This window comes from Octopus bimaculoides, chromosome 13 (assembly GCF_001194135.2).
Source record: "Octopus bimaculoides isolate UCB-OBI-ISO-001 chromosome 13, ASM119413v2, whole genome shotgun sequence".
In the NCBI taxonomy this organism is placed as follows: Eukaryota; Metazoa; Mollusca; class Cephalopoda; order Octopoda; family Octopodidae; genus Octopus; species Octopus bimaculoides.
The window spans coordinates 53,042,477-53,060,492 of NC_068993.1; the positions used below are offsets into that span (position 1 = coordinate 53,042,477).

The 18,016-nt window shown below is 32.5% G+C and overlaps 1 protein-coding gene across 2 annotated transcripts; it reads left to right on the forward strand.

Moving 5' to 3' along the window:
* Window positions 1-72: 72 nt before the first annotated feature.
* LOC106877720 (Bardet-Biedl syndrome 7 protein homolog) lies at window positions 73-17,927 on the forward strand. Of its 2 annotated transcripts, none has more exons than XM_014926679.2 (19): window positions 73-178; window positions 1,946-2,005; window positions 2,411-2,473; window positions 2,709-2,884; window positions 3,238-3,424; window positions 3,684-3,756; window positions 3,927-3,993; window positions 5,369-5,418; window positions 6,273-6,403; window positions 7,117-7,201; window positions 7,878-7,977; window positions 11,719-11,911; window positions 12,324-12,398; window positions 12,896-13,098; window positions 13,913-14,077; window positions 15,612-15,721; window positions 16,144-16,247; window positions 16,645-16,768; window positions 17,676-17,927. In XM_014926679.2, the coding sequence occupies exons 1-19, from the start codon at window positions 143-145 to the stop codon at window positions 17,816-17,818; spliced, it is 2,145 nt and encodes a 714-aa protein (XP_014782165.1). In that variant the 5' UTR covers window positions 73-142; the 3' UTR covers window positions 17,819-17,927. The 2 variants fall into 2 exon arrangements, with proteins under 2 accessions (XP_014782165.1, XP_014782164.1); XM_014926678.2 differs by lacking the exon at window positions 7,878-7,977 and adding an exon at window positions 10,548-10,647.
* The last annotated feature ends 89 nt before the right edge of the window (window positions 17,928-18,016 follow it).

Sequence of the window (18,016 nt, forward strand, 5' to 3'; positions counted from 1 at the left end):
TATATAATTTTTCTTTATTGAATTTCGTCTTTATTTATACCATAGAAACAAATTACCTGATTAACTGCGGTATACATTGCAAATAAACAAGTGCTTGACAACGAAAAAGTTACAGTATAAAGAAAATTTTCTAACTTCAAATATGGATTTGAAACTTACTCGTATTGATTATACTCAGGTAAAATTTGACTTAATTGTTAGAATATGCACATTGGATTCTTTACGGTCTTTTATTTTCAGTTTGTTATATTATATTCAAAGTAAGTTGAACTAATATATTCAAATAAAGGGACGTAATCGTCGTCTGGTATCCAAGCTCTTAATTACACATGTTTACTTGCGTGATAGTTCTGTGTCAAAATTAATTGGTACCTGGTTAAATAATAATAATAACAGTATTACTAATGCATAACAACATCTACACGCCACTTATTTATGAGCAAAGACTCAGTCAACTTGCGTGTTCTATTAGAAACGTCTTGATTTTTTTGTCATTTGTACAAGGCCATACATTTTGTGGGTTGGTTATTATATATTACATAATAAAGACGGAAACTCCGTAGAAACTAGTGGTGTTTAGCATCGGAAAAACAATAATAATAAACAGTGGGCTGTGTTTTCTCCTTATAGCATATACTACTGTTTGAAAAGTTCATAGACGATTACATCTAGGAGTCTAAAGAGCCTGAGTAGGGATTTAGTCGATACGTCGATCCTTAGATAAATGGTTATATCAGCATCTTAGTCTTGTCCTGAATCACATTTAAATGGGCATAGTTTAGAGAACTTTATGAAGGATTTGATAAGTATGTTTAGGAAGTTCATTCCTGCGTTATGGTAACTACCAATAAAAGTGTAGACAATTTCTTTGACATAACATGGGACCTGTTGACAGATAAATCCTTACAAGAAGCCAAATGAAAAGCTCATGTATTTAAATAACAATTCTAACCCATCTACCGCTGTACCTCATGTCCTAATGTATTTGCAATTTTGTTCAATAAAAGAATACCAAATATATCTTCAAATAATGTGATAGTTGTAAAGGACTGTCATACAACCAGTATCATTCACTGCCAATATTCTGCAAGAACATGTCTGACAATGACAAATATTACCTTGCTCACAAACATGTGAGGGTTGGTGGCAGGAAGGACATCCAACTATAAAAAACCTACCTTGTACACACTCCATCTGACCCTTGCATGCAGAAAAGTGGATGTTAAATGATGTTGACCACAAAGAGATGTTTGAGAAAACTGCCAATTATTACAATAAGATATTAAAATATCAGAAAAATCAAACAGAAATTATTTGTTTTTATTTCATAACATAATGTGTGAACACTAGCATCATTGGTCACAGGTTTCAAATGAGCTGCATAATCCTGTATTACCTGATTGATTATGCAAGTAACAATTCATGTCCTACTTTGCCTTATGTTTTCATCATCTCAGCAATAATCCTTGGTGTTCCAACATCCTCATCTTTTTCACTTTTTCACTTTTTTATACCATCATTTTTTTTTTTTAATGAAACAATTAGGCATGACTGTTTGGATGCTGACGATTTGGTATGGCTGAATGGACATTTCACCTGTTTTAATGACAGTATGTTTTGGCACTGGAGGCAAACACACACATTATGTGCACATAGAAATATACACATACAGATAAAGTGAAAGAAAGAAAGAGAGAGACATTATACATACATAAAAACATAACTAGATGTAGAACAAGAGAAACATTAAAATGCCTGATGTCAAATAAGTCAGTGTCAAATCAGTGAAACCGAATAAGCAGCGCCAAAACAGCTGTGCCAAAACATCTCATACCATCTTTTTTTTTTTATTTTTTTTTATCTATTTTGTAATGATGATGTATTTCCTCTTTCTTTCTGTTTTTGCATATTTGTCTTTTGTTATCTTTAAACAATGACATTTTAGGTTGGGACCACTTCTCCAAATACCATGAGATTACTTCCATCAACTGGAAAGACACAAAAGGTAAAACAAATTTACCTGATGATTTTTAATCCCATTACTAACCCTAATTGTACCTCTTTTTCTTATCTTTATGCGTTACTTCTTATATATTTCTTCCTACAAAATCAAACAGTTGCAATCTGGTTTAACAAATATACTTTATGTCAAAAAGTAAACTGCAGTCAAGTACAACTAACCATCACTCATGAGTGGTTATGGCTTGGGAAGAAGTACCATACTTTTACTTATTGTTTTATTTAAAATTGTATGATGTATCATTTTTTTAAAAAGTAACAATGTTTGATATATATATAGAAGAGGTACACAGAAATAATGTCAATTTTCTGAAGATTGTTTAATGATATTTCTAATTCGCACACACACACACATATCTATATACATAAAAATATATATTTTTTATTTCAGATTGCAATTGCTGATAATAATGGAGTTGTTCAATGTTTTGGAGTGAAGAAACAAGAAATAATCGTATGTACATTGCTTGGTATTGCACAACAGGAATTGTTGGGGGAGGTGCATGTGTGCAACAAGTATGTGTGTGTGTGTTTGCTGTTAGAATCAACTTTATATCCTTTCTTACTGAGATGTCAAAAAAAAAAAAGTTAATTCTAAAGTCTACTTTCAAACTTTCATTTTCAGTAATAATATTTTCCTATCCTAAAAGCTGTATCAAAATAAATTTGTCTCTCTTTCTCTCTTTAAGCCTGTATTCAAGACATTGCCTTCCCAGAAAATATCAAGACTTAAACTTGGAGGGGCTCATGAAACCTCAAAAAGTAATATTTTTGTTGCATGTGGCTCTGAAGTGTGGGGTTTTTCCAAAAAAGGAAAGCAGTTTCTGTTATTCAACACCAATTTGTCAGAGAATATTGAGTCAATGTATGTATTTATTTGGATAAAATTATTGTTATTGTAATGTTTATATAACTGTTTGTACATTCTATGTTTTGGTGTAGTTTTTATGTGCTTCAACATATTAAAGTATCCCTGATTGTAGCCCTAGTTATATAGCAGTCTTCCATTGTCTGGTGTGGGACTGGATCTAGTTTATTGTTTTTATTATCTCTTATTTTTATGTTAAGATTTGTAAAGGTCTTATATTTCATTGGATCTGGATCAAGGATTTAGTTAGTTATTGGCATCATCAGAAATTTAGTGGTTTACAGGATTAGAGATAGCTTGTAAATACAATGTCATGGATTTGTAATATAAGTGTAATTCTTTTCTAATAGGTATGTTGATGGAGCTGATCTTTTTGTATGTGGAAGCTATATATTCACCCATTACCAGGAATGTAATGATATAAATAACATATTGTGTGGTGACCATATAAATGATGTTATTTGTTTACCAAAAACGAAGCAAGAAATTATCACTCCAGTTTTGGCATCTAGAGACCGACTTCTACTCGTTGTTCAGGTTTGATATATACAGATAAACATACATATCTATCTCTATATATGTACATATATACTTTCATTATGTTAACTCTGAATTTAAGGATTTAAACTAAAGAACCAAAATGATTTTGTAATTAATAGAATGTCATAGAAACATTTAAACAATCAAATGTTTGTAATTTATACTTGTTATATTTCCTGTATCTCCTCTTCTTCAAAATGAATTAAATATTTATTATTATATAAATACTAGAATACTATTTTTTCTTTTAATGAAGGATTCCACTATAAAGTACCACATTGAAGTAATTGGATCTCCAACTGTCTTAGAACTCTTTGAAAACGATGGTGGTAAGTTGTAGTAAAACTAATATTTGCATTTCATTCGGTTTTTTTTTTGGTTTTTTTTCTTCTTATCAAAAATCAGTCCACACCATATTTTTACTTTCATATTTTCTGTTTCACAATGCTATATGAATTGGATGGGACCACTCATTCACATATCTTTTATATATTTTCAGGTTCTGAGGGAAATGAAATCATATATGGCACCAGTGATGGCTATATAGGTCATGCCCAACTCGAGAGGTATTCTCAACTTCTTAAAATAGAAATTCTGCTTTTATTTTTGGTTATTCATTAAAATATTGATTTAATCAGATTTCATCTGCTACTAATTAGTTCACAAATGTTAATTACTCTTATGTAGAAAGAGTTGAGTCAATGAAAAATTTTTTCATAATATAGTAATTCCTCAACTGTCATGGGTGTTACGATCCAAAACCCCTCTGCGATGGGTGAAAATCCACGAAGTAGAAAAAGTACTGTACTGTATAATTTTTTTTTTATTATTTTTATAATTTGTATTTATTTATTTTATTATAACTATGAAACAACACCATGGAGGAATTGACATAAGTTTAAATAATAAACCACGATAGGTGAACCATGATATGGTGAGGGATTAATGTAAGAACATTTTCTTTCTGAAATCCTTGACAGCACACATACACACACACATATATATAATATATATGTATGTGTGTATGTGCACATCTCTGTGTGTGTGTGTGTGTGTTCTGTTTCTTACATGCAATGCATACCAAAGGTATATAAGTAAAGGCAAATAACAAATCAGATTTTGATATATATCATTGATTTTTAAGACACAGCTAATTTTGCTAATTGGAACAGTTCTTTAGGTTTAGAAAGTTTTGTAGTTGTACATGAATTGTTGAAGCAAGTACTTTTAGTTTGGGCAATATTAAATATTACACTTAAAATGAAAGGAGGGTTAAACCAGATGCTATTGTTTTTTGCACTATTTTTGTAGTTTTGCAAGGTATTATTGGGTGGTATATATTACATTGTATTTTTTTGAGAAATTCACTTTCTTTCAAGGCATTATTATAATATAGTGCTTCACAATTAAATATTCCTTCATCTGATAAGATATTAAATATGTGGTTGTGGTAATTATGGAGGACTTATTAAGCCTCCAATAGAAGCAAACTTCCAATAAATTTATATTAAGAAACAGAAAATGTGTTCATTTCATTTATGTAAGGGGTGCTGATATTTGACCCACATATTAATTTATACTATAGGTGCTATACTCCTTCAGAGACCAAATATGGTGTGACAAAGCTGTAGCATTAATTTTACTTTGCTGTTGAAAGGTTATGCTATGCATATTAACTTAAATTTTCTTCTTCCCAAATCTGATATTTTTCTAACTGAAACTATTGTTCAATACAAGATTGATTTCCCATAAATTTTAATGACAATGTTGTTCCAGAGTTTCAAGTTTTTTTATAGTCTGATTGCTTGAAAGCTTTGGCTTAAGCTTATTTCTGCCTTCCTGACAAACTGAAATTTGATTTCATATTTGTCTCTTCACCTCAAAAATTATTCTTTTATTTTTAAATTCATACTGACTTTATTTTTATTCTTCTTATTCCAGAAATGACTACAGTCATCAATGGGAAATACCAAATCTAAAAAAAAGTGGGGGTAAGTTATTTTGTAAATGAAATTTATCCTACAGGAAAGCACTTCAGATATGCACAGCTGATAATGTTTATTTGAAGCACAGCTGAAACTTCCATTATCTAGCTGTCTGTCTATCTATCTATCTATCTATCTATCTATCTGTCTGTCTATCTGTCTATCTATCTATCTATCTATCTAACTGTCTATCTGTTTGTCTGTTTTACTCAGTCAACCCCATCTCTTCTCATTTCTTGCACTCTGTCTTTGGGTTTTTTTTCCTATTTTCATCTTGAATATCCTTTTGTCAAGAGCAAATTGGCTGATTGATGAACAGAAATCAATAAGTATGAAACTGAAATAAGCACTAATGGGGTGAGGGTGTCAATATGATCAACTAACAACTATCAGAGGCAGTGAAACAGTAAAGATATATAATTTAAGCTATTTTCATAGTTACTAAAGTGTTTTAAAGTTGTATTAGAAATGCTTGCCTCAAACCTGGGGTGGGTACTCATGAAACCAGAGTTTATCTAGATTTTCATCGAGTATAAGCTGTGAATACAGGACTCCCACACTGCAAGGTTAACCCACAGGTGCACTAGTATTAATTTTTAACTAAGAGTAACATGAAATGATGTGCTTTGTTCAAAAACACAATACACTACCCTACCCAAGAATCGAACCTGTGCCCTAATAACCATGAGCACTGTAATAACCATTGTTACAGGAAAGGATGTCTAATATTTAAATTTATTTTGATATTTCTGATTCATATTGTATTATGCATAAAATAATATTATAACGTTTATTATAAACTGGAAATTTATACATTTTAATTTGATTTTTCTTTTCAATTTTTTTCTTTTTTGCCTTAGGTATCTCCTGCTTAAATATGTTTGATATAACAAGTGATGGTGTTCCAGATGTTCTTGTTGGGCGTGATGATGGACTTATTGATGTTTATGCTTTTGATGAATTCAGAGAACCTGTTCAAAAATACTCTCATGTAACTATTTTGTCTTTCTCTTTTGCAAATATGTTGAACTAAATTCAAAATGTGTAAAAATGTTCATAATACAAAAATATTTTTAAAAAATATTAATAATTAGTGCAGCTGTGTGGGTAGGTAGTTCACCTTGTAGCCATGTTGTTTTGGGGTTCAGTCCCACTGCATGGCTCCTTGAGCAAGTGTCTTCTACTTTTGGCCTGGGCTGGATGACTAGGTTCTCGGTAAATTCCACTGTGGTAAATTCTACTGTGGTAAATTCCACCATGGAAAATTCCACCAGAAAAATTTCACCATAGGTAAATTCCACCAATTAATAATCACCATGGTCAGTTTCTCTAGACCCTGGGTATGGTATGGTATGGTACAGGCTTCTGCCTGACAGCTCCTGTCAGACCATCCAACCCATGCCAGCATGGAAAGAGGGTGTTAAACAATGATGATGATGATGATGATATATATACACACACACATACGTACATACATATGTGTGTGTGGTGTGTGTCTGTTCTCTTTTGCTCTTTTTTTATGCATTGCAATACACCGGAACACTGCATACAATAGGCTTATTATTATTATTATTATTATTATTATTATTATTATTATTATTATTATTATTATTATTATTATTATTATTATTATTATTATTATTATTATTATTATTATTATTATTTATTATTATTATTATTATTATTATTATTATTATTATACAGACATGTACTGAAAGTATTACATCAATACAAGGAGGTGTTGTTAGTGCAGCTAACTATCCTGAAATTGTGTGTGCTACATATCCAGGTATGTATGGCCATACTAATTCTGAAATCTAATATGGAACATTTTTTTTTTCTTTCCTTTTGTATTGTTTCTGGGAGCTGATGCAGTTTGTATTTTAAGAAAGCTGTTATTATTAGTGAACTGGCAGAATCATTAGCACATTGGTCAAAATGTTTAATGGCTTTTATTCTGGTATTCTGTCTTGAGCTCAAATTTCACTGAGGTCAGCTTTGCTTTTTATCCTTACAAGATCAATAAAAATAGTACCAGTCAGACACTGGGGTCGATGTAAATGACTAGTCCAACAGTTCTCAACCGCAGCTTCCAGGGCTGCATGCAGCCCTCAAGCATTCTTCAGGTGGCACCCAGTGATCTTCTCTCTATTATAAACTTTTCTTTACTTCTTTTGGTGTGACACCCTAAAACAATCCAAGTTTTGGATCTGGCTTAGATATTATAATTGTTGAGAACCACTGGACAAGCCCCTACTTCACAATTTCAGTCCTTGTGCTTATTGAAGAAAGAAAGGATTATTATTATTATTATTATTATCAATCTGTAAGAAATTCTTTGTGGATGTTGAAATTATGATGAAATACATTTTTAATTTTTTAAATTTTAGCTTGTGGAATATTATCATTTCTTTTAATTATTGTTTTTTTTTAATTCAAACTTTTATTTAAAATTTCTTTTATAGGAACTGTTTCAGGTCTTACAACTAAAAAACAAATCTACCATGTAGGTCCTGATGGCTTTGCCCTGACTAATCGGGGAAAGGCTCAGATAAAGGCCTTAAGGTAACTTGTCAGATTTTGAGAGGAATCACATTTATACTCCATTACTAAATACTGACTAACCAATATTAAATTGCATGAGGATGATGGCAATGAGACTGAGCATAGAGTTTGATTAGAGCCAGAGATGCACATAACACATTGAAGTAGTTGTTATATAATTCAGTGCTTTATATTTCTACAAAGCTACTGAGGAGCAGAGATTCATGGTGCAGATTTGTGAAACATGTCTTTATTGCAGCCACTTAAAAAAGAAGCTTTATATTTATGAATTCAAATCTACAGGAATGACATTGATTTTTATCATTCAGAAATATTTCGCAGTTGTCAGTTAATGGCTTTGTACAGGAACAGCTTTGTACATGCAAAATGTATTAGTATCAGTTTATCTTAAAATTACAAGAATTAAAAAATTACCAACTCAACACATTTTACTCAAATTTTAGATTACACTCCAAATAAAGTAGGATGAGCTGAACTGTATCGGATCTGAAAACCAGAGTCCATATTATCAAGATAGTTGTATCAATATCATCTTCATCATTGTTGTCATCATCATCATCATCATCATCGTCATCATCATTGTCATCATTATTGTTGCTATCATCATCATCATCATTATCATGATCATCAATATCTTAAGTTCAATTTCCTGTCATTAGTATGAGTTAGATAAGGCTACTGCGTATGCCCCTTGCATTAATGGGGTCTGACATTCTGCAAGCAAATCTCTCTATTTCTTAAGTATTCTTTAACCCCTCAAAGACGAAATCAAAACACAAAAATATTTCTACACTAAAGAAGACAGATAATTTTACAGGATACAAAACAAATTAGGATAGTATTGTTTAAAATTTTGTCAAGAAATTTCAATTTCAATTGACAAAGAATGTGTGTGTGTGTATATATACATGCATGCATACATGCATACATAGTGGTGGAAGTCAACTCACGACCAAGTAAAACCACTTCCTAAATCCATTAAATCCCTGCAAATGTTCTGAGACTCCAATAAGTTTCATCATCATCATCATCATTTGACATCCATGTTCCATGCTAGCATGGGTGGGATGGTACCACAAAAGCCGGCCAGGCCGAAGCCTGCACCAGATTTCTGTGACTGTTTTGGCAGGATTTTTACAGCTGGATGCCCTTCCTAACACCAACAACTAACAGTGTGGACTTAGTGCTTTTTATGTGGCACAAGCACAGGCAATGTGAGTAGTGCTTTTTACATGGCACAAGCACAAGCAAGGTTTCTACAGCTGGGTGCCCTTCTGAACACCAACCACTCAGCAGAGTGGACTCAGTGGTGCTTTTTACGTAGCACAAGCACAGGCAAGGTCAGTTTTGGCAAGGTTTTTACAGCTGGATGCCCTTCCAAACACCAACCACTTTACAGTGTGGACTGGGTGTGAATTTGTTTTAAGTGGATAAAGTGTTGCACAGCACTGAACCCACTTTTCAGTGCAATCTAGCTATAAAACCAGTGGCACAACAGAAGTTGAAATGACCAGAAACTGACTTCACTTCAGGATTTTTATACAAGTTCACCTTCCCGTATAAGGAAGTTCTAACAAGAACTAGAGCTCCTTCACTCCCATTGGATCACATGCTAATTAACCCATAGCTACTATTCTCGGTCAGAGTAGACCTGAGATCAATAGTGGTTAAGTGATGGTTCCACACACCTCAAACCCCCAGGACTCCTGTACCAGGGCCCTGCTTCTAGTTGCATTTGAAGTCACACCCAGGACACGTACATAGATACATACATACATACATTTGTGTTCGTGTATTTTTGAAGAAAATGGCCCTGCCTTTTATTTATAATCCAAATACTCCCTTTCCTTTCCTATTTCATTTTTTTCTCTAAACTAGATGGCTTGTATTTACTGCTACAACTAATCGCCAGCCTTTTTCAACCATAATCTATCATCTCACAATTCCTTTCTGATGCTTTAACCACATGCATATTACTAGTCAATTGCTTTATTAGTGCAAGAAGTAATGCTGAAAGAAACCAATCCACGCTATTTTAAAATAAATGATGCCAAAACTTGAATAAAAGAGAGAACTCGTCTATCACATAATGCTTTCCATTAATAACCGAAATATCACATTCTCCTTCCCTTAAGGGAATAAAACTATGAACTAACAAATTGTAAAATTAGCAAAAATTTACAATAGTTGTATAACACTGGCATGGAATTAGACCTTTATCTTTGGAAGAGCATCCTGCCATAAAAAAAGAAATTAAAATAAAATTTTAAAAACCCCCAGCCAAAGTGAACATTAGACTTCATTGCAACCTCCCAACTAGTCCAATCTTGTTGAACTGTTCTGCCTATGCCAGGATGGAAGGTGGACATTACAGCATTATGATGACAATTTAATATAACAAAGCTAATCAATGTCTGAGATAGAAACATGTTTAATTCATATAACTAATATATATTCTACTTACAGCATGTCTTTTTTTTTGTCTTTTAGGTTCTGAAGTTGTTCTTGTAACTGCAATTGTTTGTTTTTCTCTTTTTATTTTGTCTTTTGCATGCATCAATTGCTTCTAGGCTGGGTGATGGGACTGACTACTGATCCTTCAACCAATCATGGAGAATTGGCCTCAGATTCTTTTGACCAATTTGCTAGAACCAAAATACTTGGGCTCAAGTAGGTTCATCACTGTAGTAATTATGTTCTTATAATTTTTACACACTGGTTTTATTTGATATAAATATTTAAAACACCATTTTGAATTAATAATTTATAGATCTGTGCATGCATCAAACCCCCAGCACAATCTTTTGCCTCTTACTAACTTCCTACTTTGCAACAAATACCTCTCTGCTTTTATCCCAGCTTTCTAAGATATATTGAGGTCTTCTTTCCACAATCTAAATAAATGCAGACTCCAGTTGTGGAAAGGAGTCCTCATACTGTATCTTCTCTCAATATTTCCCCTCAAATCATTGTAATTAGAGGATAGATTAGAGGATAGATGTACTTATAAGTTACATTTCAACTATTTATATTTATATAATGGAGCTAATCTAAAGATATGTATGTGTGAATTATTATTATTTTGTATTTCAATGAATACTGAATAATAAATAAAATTGTATGAAAATTTTCTGTAATTGTTTTAAATATTTTCTTAACCTTTACCCTCTTAGTTATATTTCTGTTGAAACATGCTACATTTAGTTTAATTAATTTTGAAAATAATGAAGGCTTTAGTAAAATAACTTGGTTGTTGCTAAGCTGGTGTTTGAAACATAAAATTAACATGAAATTTTTATGGAAGGTTTTAATTTCGATTACTTCAAAACAGGAAATTTGTATCATCAAACTTGGGGCAGTCTTGAGTGCATTATTATTGAAAGAGTTAAATACAGTCAGTGAATTTTTAAAAAATATATTCTATGAAATTCCTCCAGACTGTAATTATTTCTATCTTTAATGAAATGTCTCACTTCATAAAATGTTTAATTAATTAATATGTCACAGGTTGTGTCATGCTGATGATTTCTAAAAAGAATGAAATAGTATCGGGGGGTGGGGTCGATAAATTAAGCACAAGTTGCATACTGGGGTTGATCTAATCGACTGGCCCCCTCCCCCAAAATTTCAGGCCTTGTGCCTAGAGTAGAAAAGAATGTATGTTTGTAAAATAGTAATATTACACTTATTGCATATGTTTAAACTTAAAGGCACTGTTTAACCCTGTGGTTGTTTTGACAGGCAAGAGCTAGAAGAAATACAGAAAACCGTCGGCAAACAACGAGAAAAATATCAGCACAATGTTAATACGAAAGTTTATATGGCGTCTCTTCGTTCTTTTCATGTGAATACTAGTTTTGTACTAAATAAAGACGATGCCAGTTACCAGTTGAGTATAGAACTGCAAATACCCATTGAAAATATCCTTATACAGGTACATCATTTTAAAGATTTTTATTTAGTACTGGTTTCCATTCTATTACTCTTTATTTTGAATCACCATCTTCAAAAAATTACAAATATAATTACATGGGACAGTATATATTGAACCTAGATGCTGTGTGGTCAAGAAGTAATGATGTTAAATATCTACCAAAAAATAGAATTGATATTTTCTGCAATTTGACATATTTCAACAAAATATAGTATCAAACATAAATTCCTCAACAGAAGTTAGATTGGTATATAAAACTATTTTCTGCTATTAAGGATAATGAAATTTTGAGTGGACATGTCTGGCTTCTGCAGTAAAAGAGTTAAAGATTTAATGTAGAGGAACTTTGAGTTGTTTTTGAAATAGTATAATGAAAAATTCATATTTTTATTTATTTGTATTATTTCTTCAGAGTGATGTTCCTGTGTATATGATTGATGTTGATAAAAATTTATCTGTTGCTAGCTTTAGTGCCTGTAACCCTCAGGTAAGGCTATAAACATTTTAATTGTTATCTGAATAAAAAATGAAACATTTTTTTCCCTGTGATTTAAATTTCTTTATCAATTTTTAATTATCTAATCCAAACAATATTACTTATATATTTTCCATAACAAAAGAAATCAAAATTGAGTGCTCATTTTTTTTCTCTTTGCATTAAATGCTTTTCATATTGTGACAGTGTATTAAATAATTAGTTACCATCAGTTAAAATGCTTAGCAGCATTTCTTTACATACTCAGTTCAAATACTGCCAAGGTGAACTTTGCCTTTCATCCTTTCAGGGTCATTAAAATAACGCCCCAATTGAGCACTGCGGTTTGGTGGCATCAACTAACCCCACTCCTACTAAAATTGATGGTTTTTTGCCAAAATTGAAATCATTATTTCATGTAACTACAACTTACTTTTGTCTTAAATTACATGCTTCAGTGTATTCATTACATTTCTAATAATTTATTTTGATGTTTCTTTTCACAACAGGATGGTAACTGTCTGTTGGCTACGTACCGATGCCAGTCAAATACAACTCGTATTGACTTAAAAGTCCGTACCATCGAAGGTCAACATGGAACGTTACAAGCGTACATCACACCTCGTACCCAGCCCAAGACCTGTCAGATAAAACAGTTTCAAATTAAACCTTTATCATTACATACCAGAATACATTCTTTTGATTCAGCAAGGTATTTCCATTTCCTTTTATGTACTCACAACAACACATACATACACACACACACATATATGCACATGCATTCATACATACACACACACACACACACACATACACACATACATATATATCTAATAGGTGCAAGCATGGATTTATGACTAAGAAGTTTCCTTCTTAGCCATGTGTTGGAGATTCAGTCCCACTGTATGTATGTTGTCAGCCCTATACCTTGTGAATGTAATTAGTAGACAGAAATTGAAGAAGTCTTGTCTTGCATATACATATGTATGCATGTCTGCATGTATGGACAGGTAGATGGTCAGACAGACAGATGGATGGAAGTTCAATCTCACTGCACCACACCTTGGGCAAGTATCTTCTACTACAGCTCTAAACCAACCAAAGCCTTGTGGTTAGATTTGATAGATGTATGCATGCACACACACATATATACAATGGGCTTCTTTCAGTTTCCATACACACACACATATAGGTACATGTAGACAGATGCACGTAGACATACATATAGATATATGCCTGTGTGTATATATGTATTTATGCATGTATATCTGCATGTGTCGATCTTTGTATTTGTGTTTTTCCTCTACCACTACTTGCAACCACTGTTGCTTTGTTTACATCCCCATAACTTAGTGATTTGGCAAAAGAGACCAATAGGATAAGTACTGGGGGTCAATTACTTCAGCAAGGTGGTGCCCCAGCATGGCCACAGTGATTGAAACAAGTAAAAGATAAACAGATGAATTGTTTATACATTTATAATTTGGCAATTTTGTAAAACAGGTTTTGTTTTATTTCATTTAAAGGCCATTTAATTCTTTGAAATTGAAAGGTCAGTTTAGCTTTATGGAAGCCCATTCTTGGGGGAGTTCTTGCCTACCAGAATTTCCTGAAAAGCCTCCAATGGAAGAGACTGCTGTTCACTATTTCATCTCTGCTTTTCAACAAACAATGCTGGAATGTTCTTACAGGTCAGAACAATTGATTTATTTATTTGCATTATTAAGATTATTTTTCAACTAAATTTTTGTTTTTCAGAAAAATAGGGTTAATCTATATGGTTCAGCATGATTCAGTGTGCCATGAAAAGAATTCGAGTTTTACCATTTTGATATCCAACGACTGTACTCAGAAACTGCAATGCATCCTGTTACTTGTATGATTCGGGAGCATCAGCTCAGTCTCTTTCATCATGTTGCTTGGTTTTCTCAGATCACGCATACTGTGTTCTCTTTCTTGAGGATGTCACTCAGGTGATGGTTTGTGTTAGTTGTCCTCATGCCACATGGTCATCGTGGTTGAGGAAGTGTAAAAATGGAGTCTGACTGCAACACTGTTCAGAAGGTTGCCTGGGACAACCCAAGCAAATACTAACAAGTGGTGGATGCAGTGACACGCTGAAACAGTGCCTACCTCTGTACCTGATCTAACATTTTGGTATATCAGATTGAGTAAGCAACATTTTAAACCATGAAGAATTTGTACTGGATTTTTGCAGAGTTTTTGGATAATTTTAAAACATTTTTAAAAAAATTGTCTGATATTAGATTGGAGCCTGGTGTTGCCATCCGGTTTCACCAGTCCTCAGTCAAATCGTCCAACCCATGCTAGCATGGAAAGCGGACGTTAAACGATGATGATGATGATGATGATGAATACAGACATAGACTTGCTCAAATGCATCAATAAATTAACATTGATATTTTGCTATTCAACTTCAAAAAAGGCTGTAAAGCAGCTGAAACTGCCTGTGATATCAATGAAACATTTGATGAAGAAATGACCAGTGAGTGGTCAGCTTGAAAATGGTTTAAATGATTTTGCAGTGGAAATTTGAGCCTTGAAATTGTAAGTGTAGTAGACGCCCATCTGTCATCAATGACAGTCAGTTAAAGACCATCTTTGAGAAAGATCCACGTAAAACCACTCGAGAACTGGCAAAAGAACTTCAAGTTAGCTAGAAAACTGCTTGCAACTATTTGACTGGCCCTCGTGCCAGTGGCATGCAAAAGCACCCACTACTTCTCAGAGTGGTTGGCATTAGGAAGGGCATCCAGCTGTAGAAACTCTGCCAGATCAGATTGGAGCCTGGTGCAGCCATCTGGTTCGCCAGTCCTCAGTCAAATCGTCCAACCCATGCCAGCATGGAAAGCAGACGTTACACAATGATGATGATGATGATATATATATATATATATATATACACACACACATACATATGTATATATACATATATAGGAACAGGCATTGTTACAAGGTTAATATGCTTTTTTTGCAACCTCTTAGTTTCAGATTCAGTCCAACTGCATGGCATTTTCCACTAGTGTCTTCTGCTATAGCCCCAGGATGCATACTGACTTCCACAACTGAAATGTAAGCACCAAATTCGAAGAATGAATCACTAAATAGAAAATTTAAATTACCAAATTAATTAACAATGAAAATTATTTTCTTATATGTTTATTCATTTATTTATTTATTTGTTTGTTTATTTATTTATTGCAGTAAAGGAGAAATATTATTTCGTTCTGAAAATATCTCAACTATTTCTATCTTGAAAGATTTCATCACAACAGAAGCAACTAAAAAGAAAATACATCTCACCATTACATGTGGTAAGTTTGTTTGATTGTTCTTTTGCTTTACATTTTTTCCATGGTGGCATAGGTTAGATGAGTACATGTTATCAAGACATTATTTTGTAACTATATGCCCTATATGTTGTTAACTCTTACCTATTTTTAAAGAAAGGTAGTTTACATTCCAGTTAGCTTCAAAAATCCAGTTTGTAGACAAATTTGTTGGCAGAATGGTGGTGGTGTAGGCAGTGGTGGCGGTGGTGGTAGTGACAACAATTAAAGCTAATTTAGTGGAACAATCGTTATTATTTGCTTACTATTTTGGTTCATTTATATTTTCTTAATTGAATATCTGAATTACAAGTAACAGTTGAAAAGTTGAGATAAAATCAGTAGACATGATAATGTACAAATTGATCAAGTACAGTTTATATATTTCATCAAAACTTCTTTTTCAGATGTTGATAATAACTTAGTACCTTACATACTGAATATCATGCACCCAAAAATGGAAGACCAATTAAGATTAGCCAGAAATGTAAAGATATTGGAAGCCTTAGAGGTAAACAATTTATATTTTAACTAGATATTTTAGATAATTGAGCCTATTGTTTTGATATTTGAGCTTATAGTTTAGATATTTTAGCCTATACTTTAGATATTTTAGCCTATAGTTTTGATATTTGAGCCTATAAGTTAGATATTTTAGCCTATACTTTAAATAGTTTAGCCTATAATATCGATATTACCCTATACATTAGATATTCTAAGCCTATACTTGAGATATTTTAGCATATGGTTTCAATATTTCAGCCTATAGTTTAGTTATTTAACTTATAGTTTCGATATTGTATTTATAGCTTAGATATTTAGCCTATACTTTAGATATTTGAGCCAGGAACTGCAAATCTAATGATTTGATAAATGTCTTTTTTTTTCTATTTTCTTTTTCTTACTAGGAATTGCAAGTACATGAAAAAGATCTCAGTTTCCTATCAGAAGAATATCAAAAGATTCTAGAACATGCAGAGAGTATCAGAAATGAGATTTCCCAAAGTTCGTTCCATTTAGAAAGACTTCACAATATCCTTTTTCTTAACAACCATCTTATTGATTTCTTTTATTGGTGGTGGGGGTGTGGCAATTGTATCAAATTATCTCTCCCTTTCTTTCACAAACACTACTACAACCACCACCATTGTTACTCCTGTCATCAGAACTGAAGTTGACTAAATCACTAGAAAGATGACTTCCCAATCAAGTTTTGATGGTTCGTATTCAATAATAGTCAATGTACTATGTCCATGGTCAACATACATAGCTTTAAATCAGTGATTCTCAACCAGGATCTATTTAACCCCTGGGGGTCCATGAAAGGCTTTTGGGGATCTACACAAGCAAAATAGTAAATTAGGGATCTACAGTAATATTTTAAGGGTCCATGTTACTTTGGATATATTTATTGCCAGAAACATCTAGGCTTCTTTCTCTAACATTTTATACTGTTCAACCTACACAAGTTAACCCTTTAGCACTTAACTGTATCCAGTCAAAATATTCTACCCGTTTTATGTTCAAACCAGCCAGATCAGGCCTCTTACAAGTAACCTACAATGTCAATCTAAAAATAAACAATCACATATTCATCTTGAAACTACAGGACATGATCAATTTAAAACAATGTGAATAAATAAGCATTACATTTGGCAGAGAAATCTTAATGCTAAAGGGCTAATGTATAAAAAACAAAATAGGAATTTTGAAAGAAGTATCTATGAAATTAGTTTTTAACTACAAGTGAGAATGGGGATCTACCAGAATAAAATAAGTAATCAAAGGGGTTCATGGGAATTAGATAATGCTATGGGAATTAGATGATGCTTCAAAATAGATTCTTTGCATCATAAAGACCACACACATGAAACTCATCAATTTAATCATTTTTAATATATATGTATTTATATTATTGAATTCCTTAACTCTTTCTCACATGTTATTACAGATTTATTTATTGACAGTAACAGATTTAAAGGACATGATGTCAAAAACAAATTACCTGATCTTAAAGACATTCTTACGAACTATGACCTATGCAAACTGGTTAAGTTTTTTGATACTGCCACTGAGTCATGAAAAGGCAACAAAATTGTTCTACCAAATATATTTGGAATGTTATCTTAGTATAAGATTTAACTGTAAATTAGAATATAAAAATAATATTAAATGCAAGTTGCACAATGATTTTGCCATGTTGTGTTTATGTCTCCAATAATGTTCACAGTTCCAACCAGCTTTTAACTTATTACATCTATATAGAGATTTTAACTTATA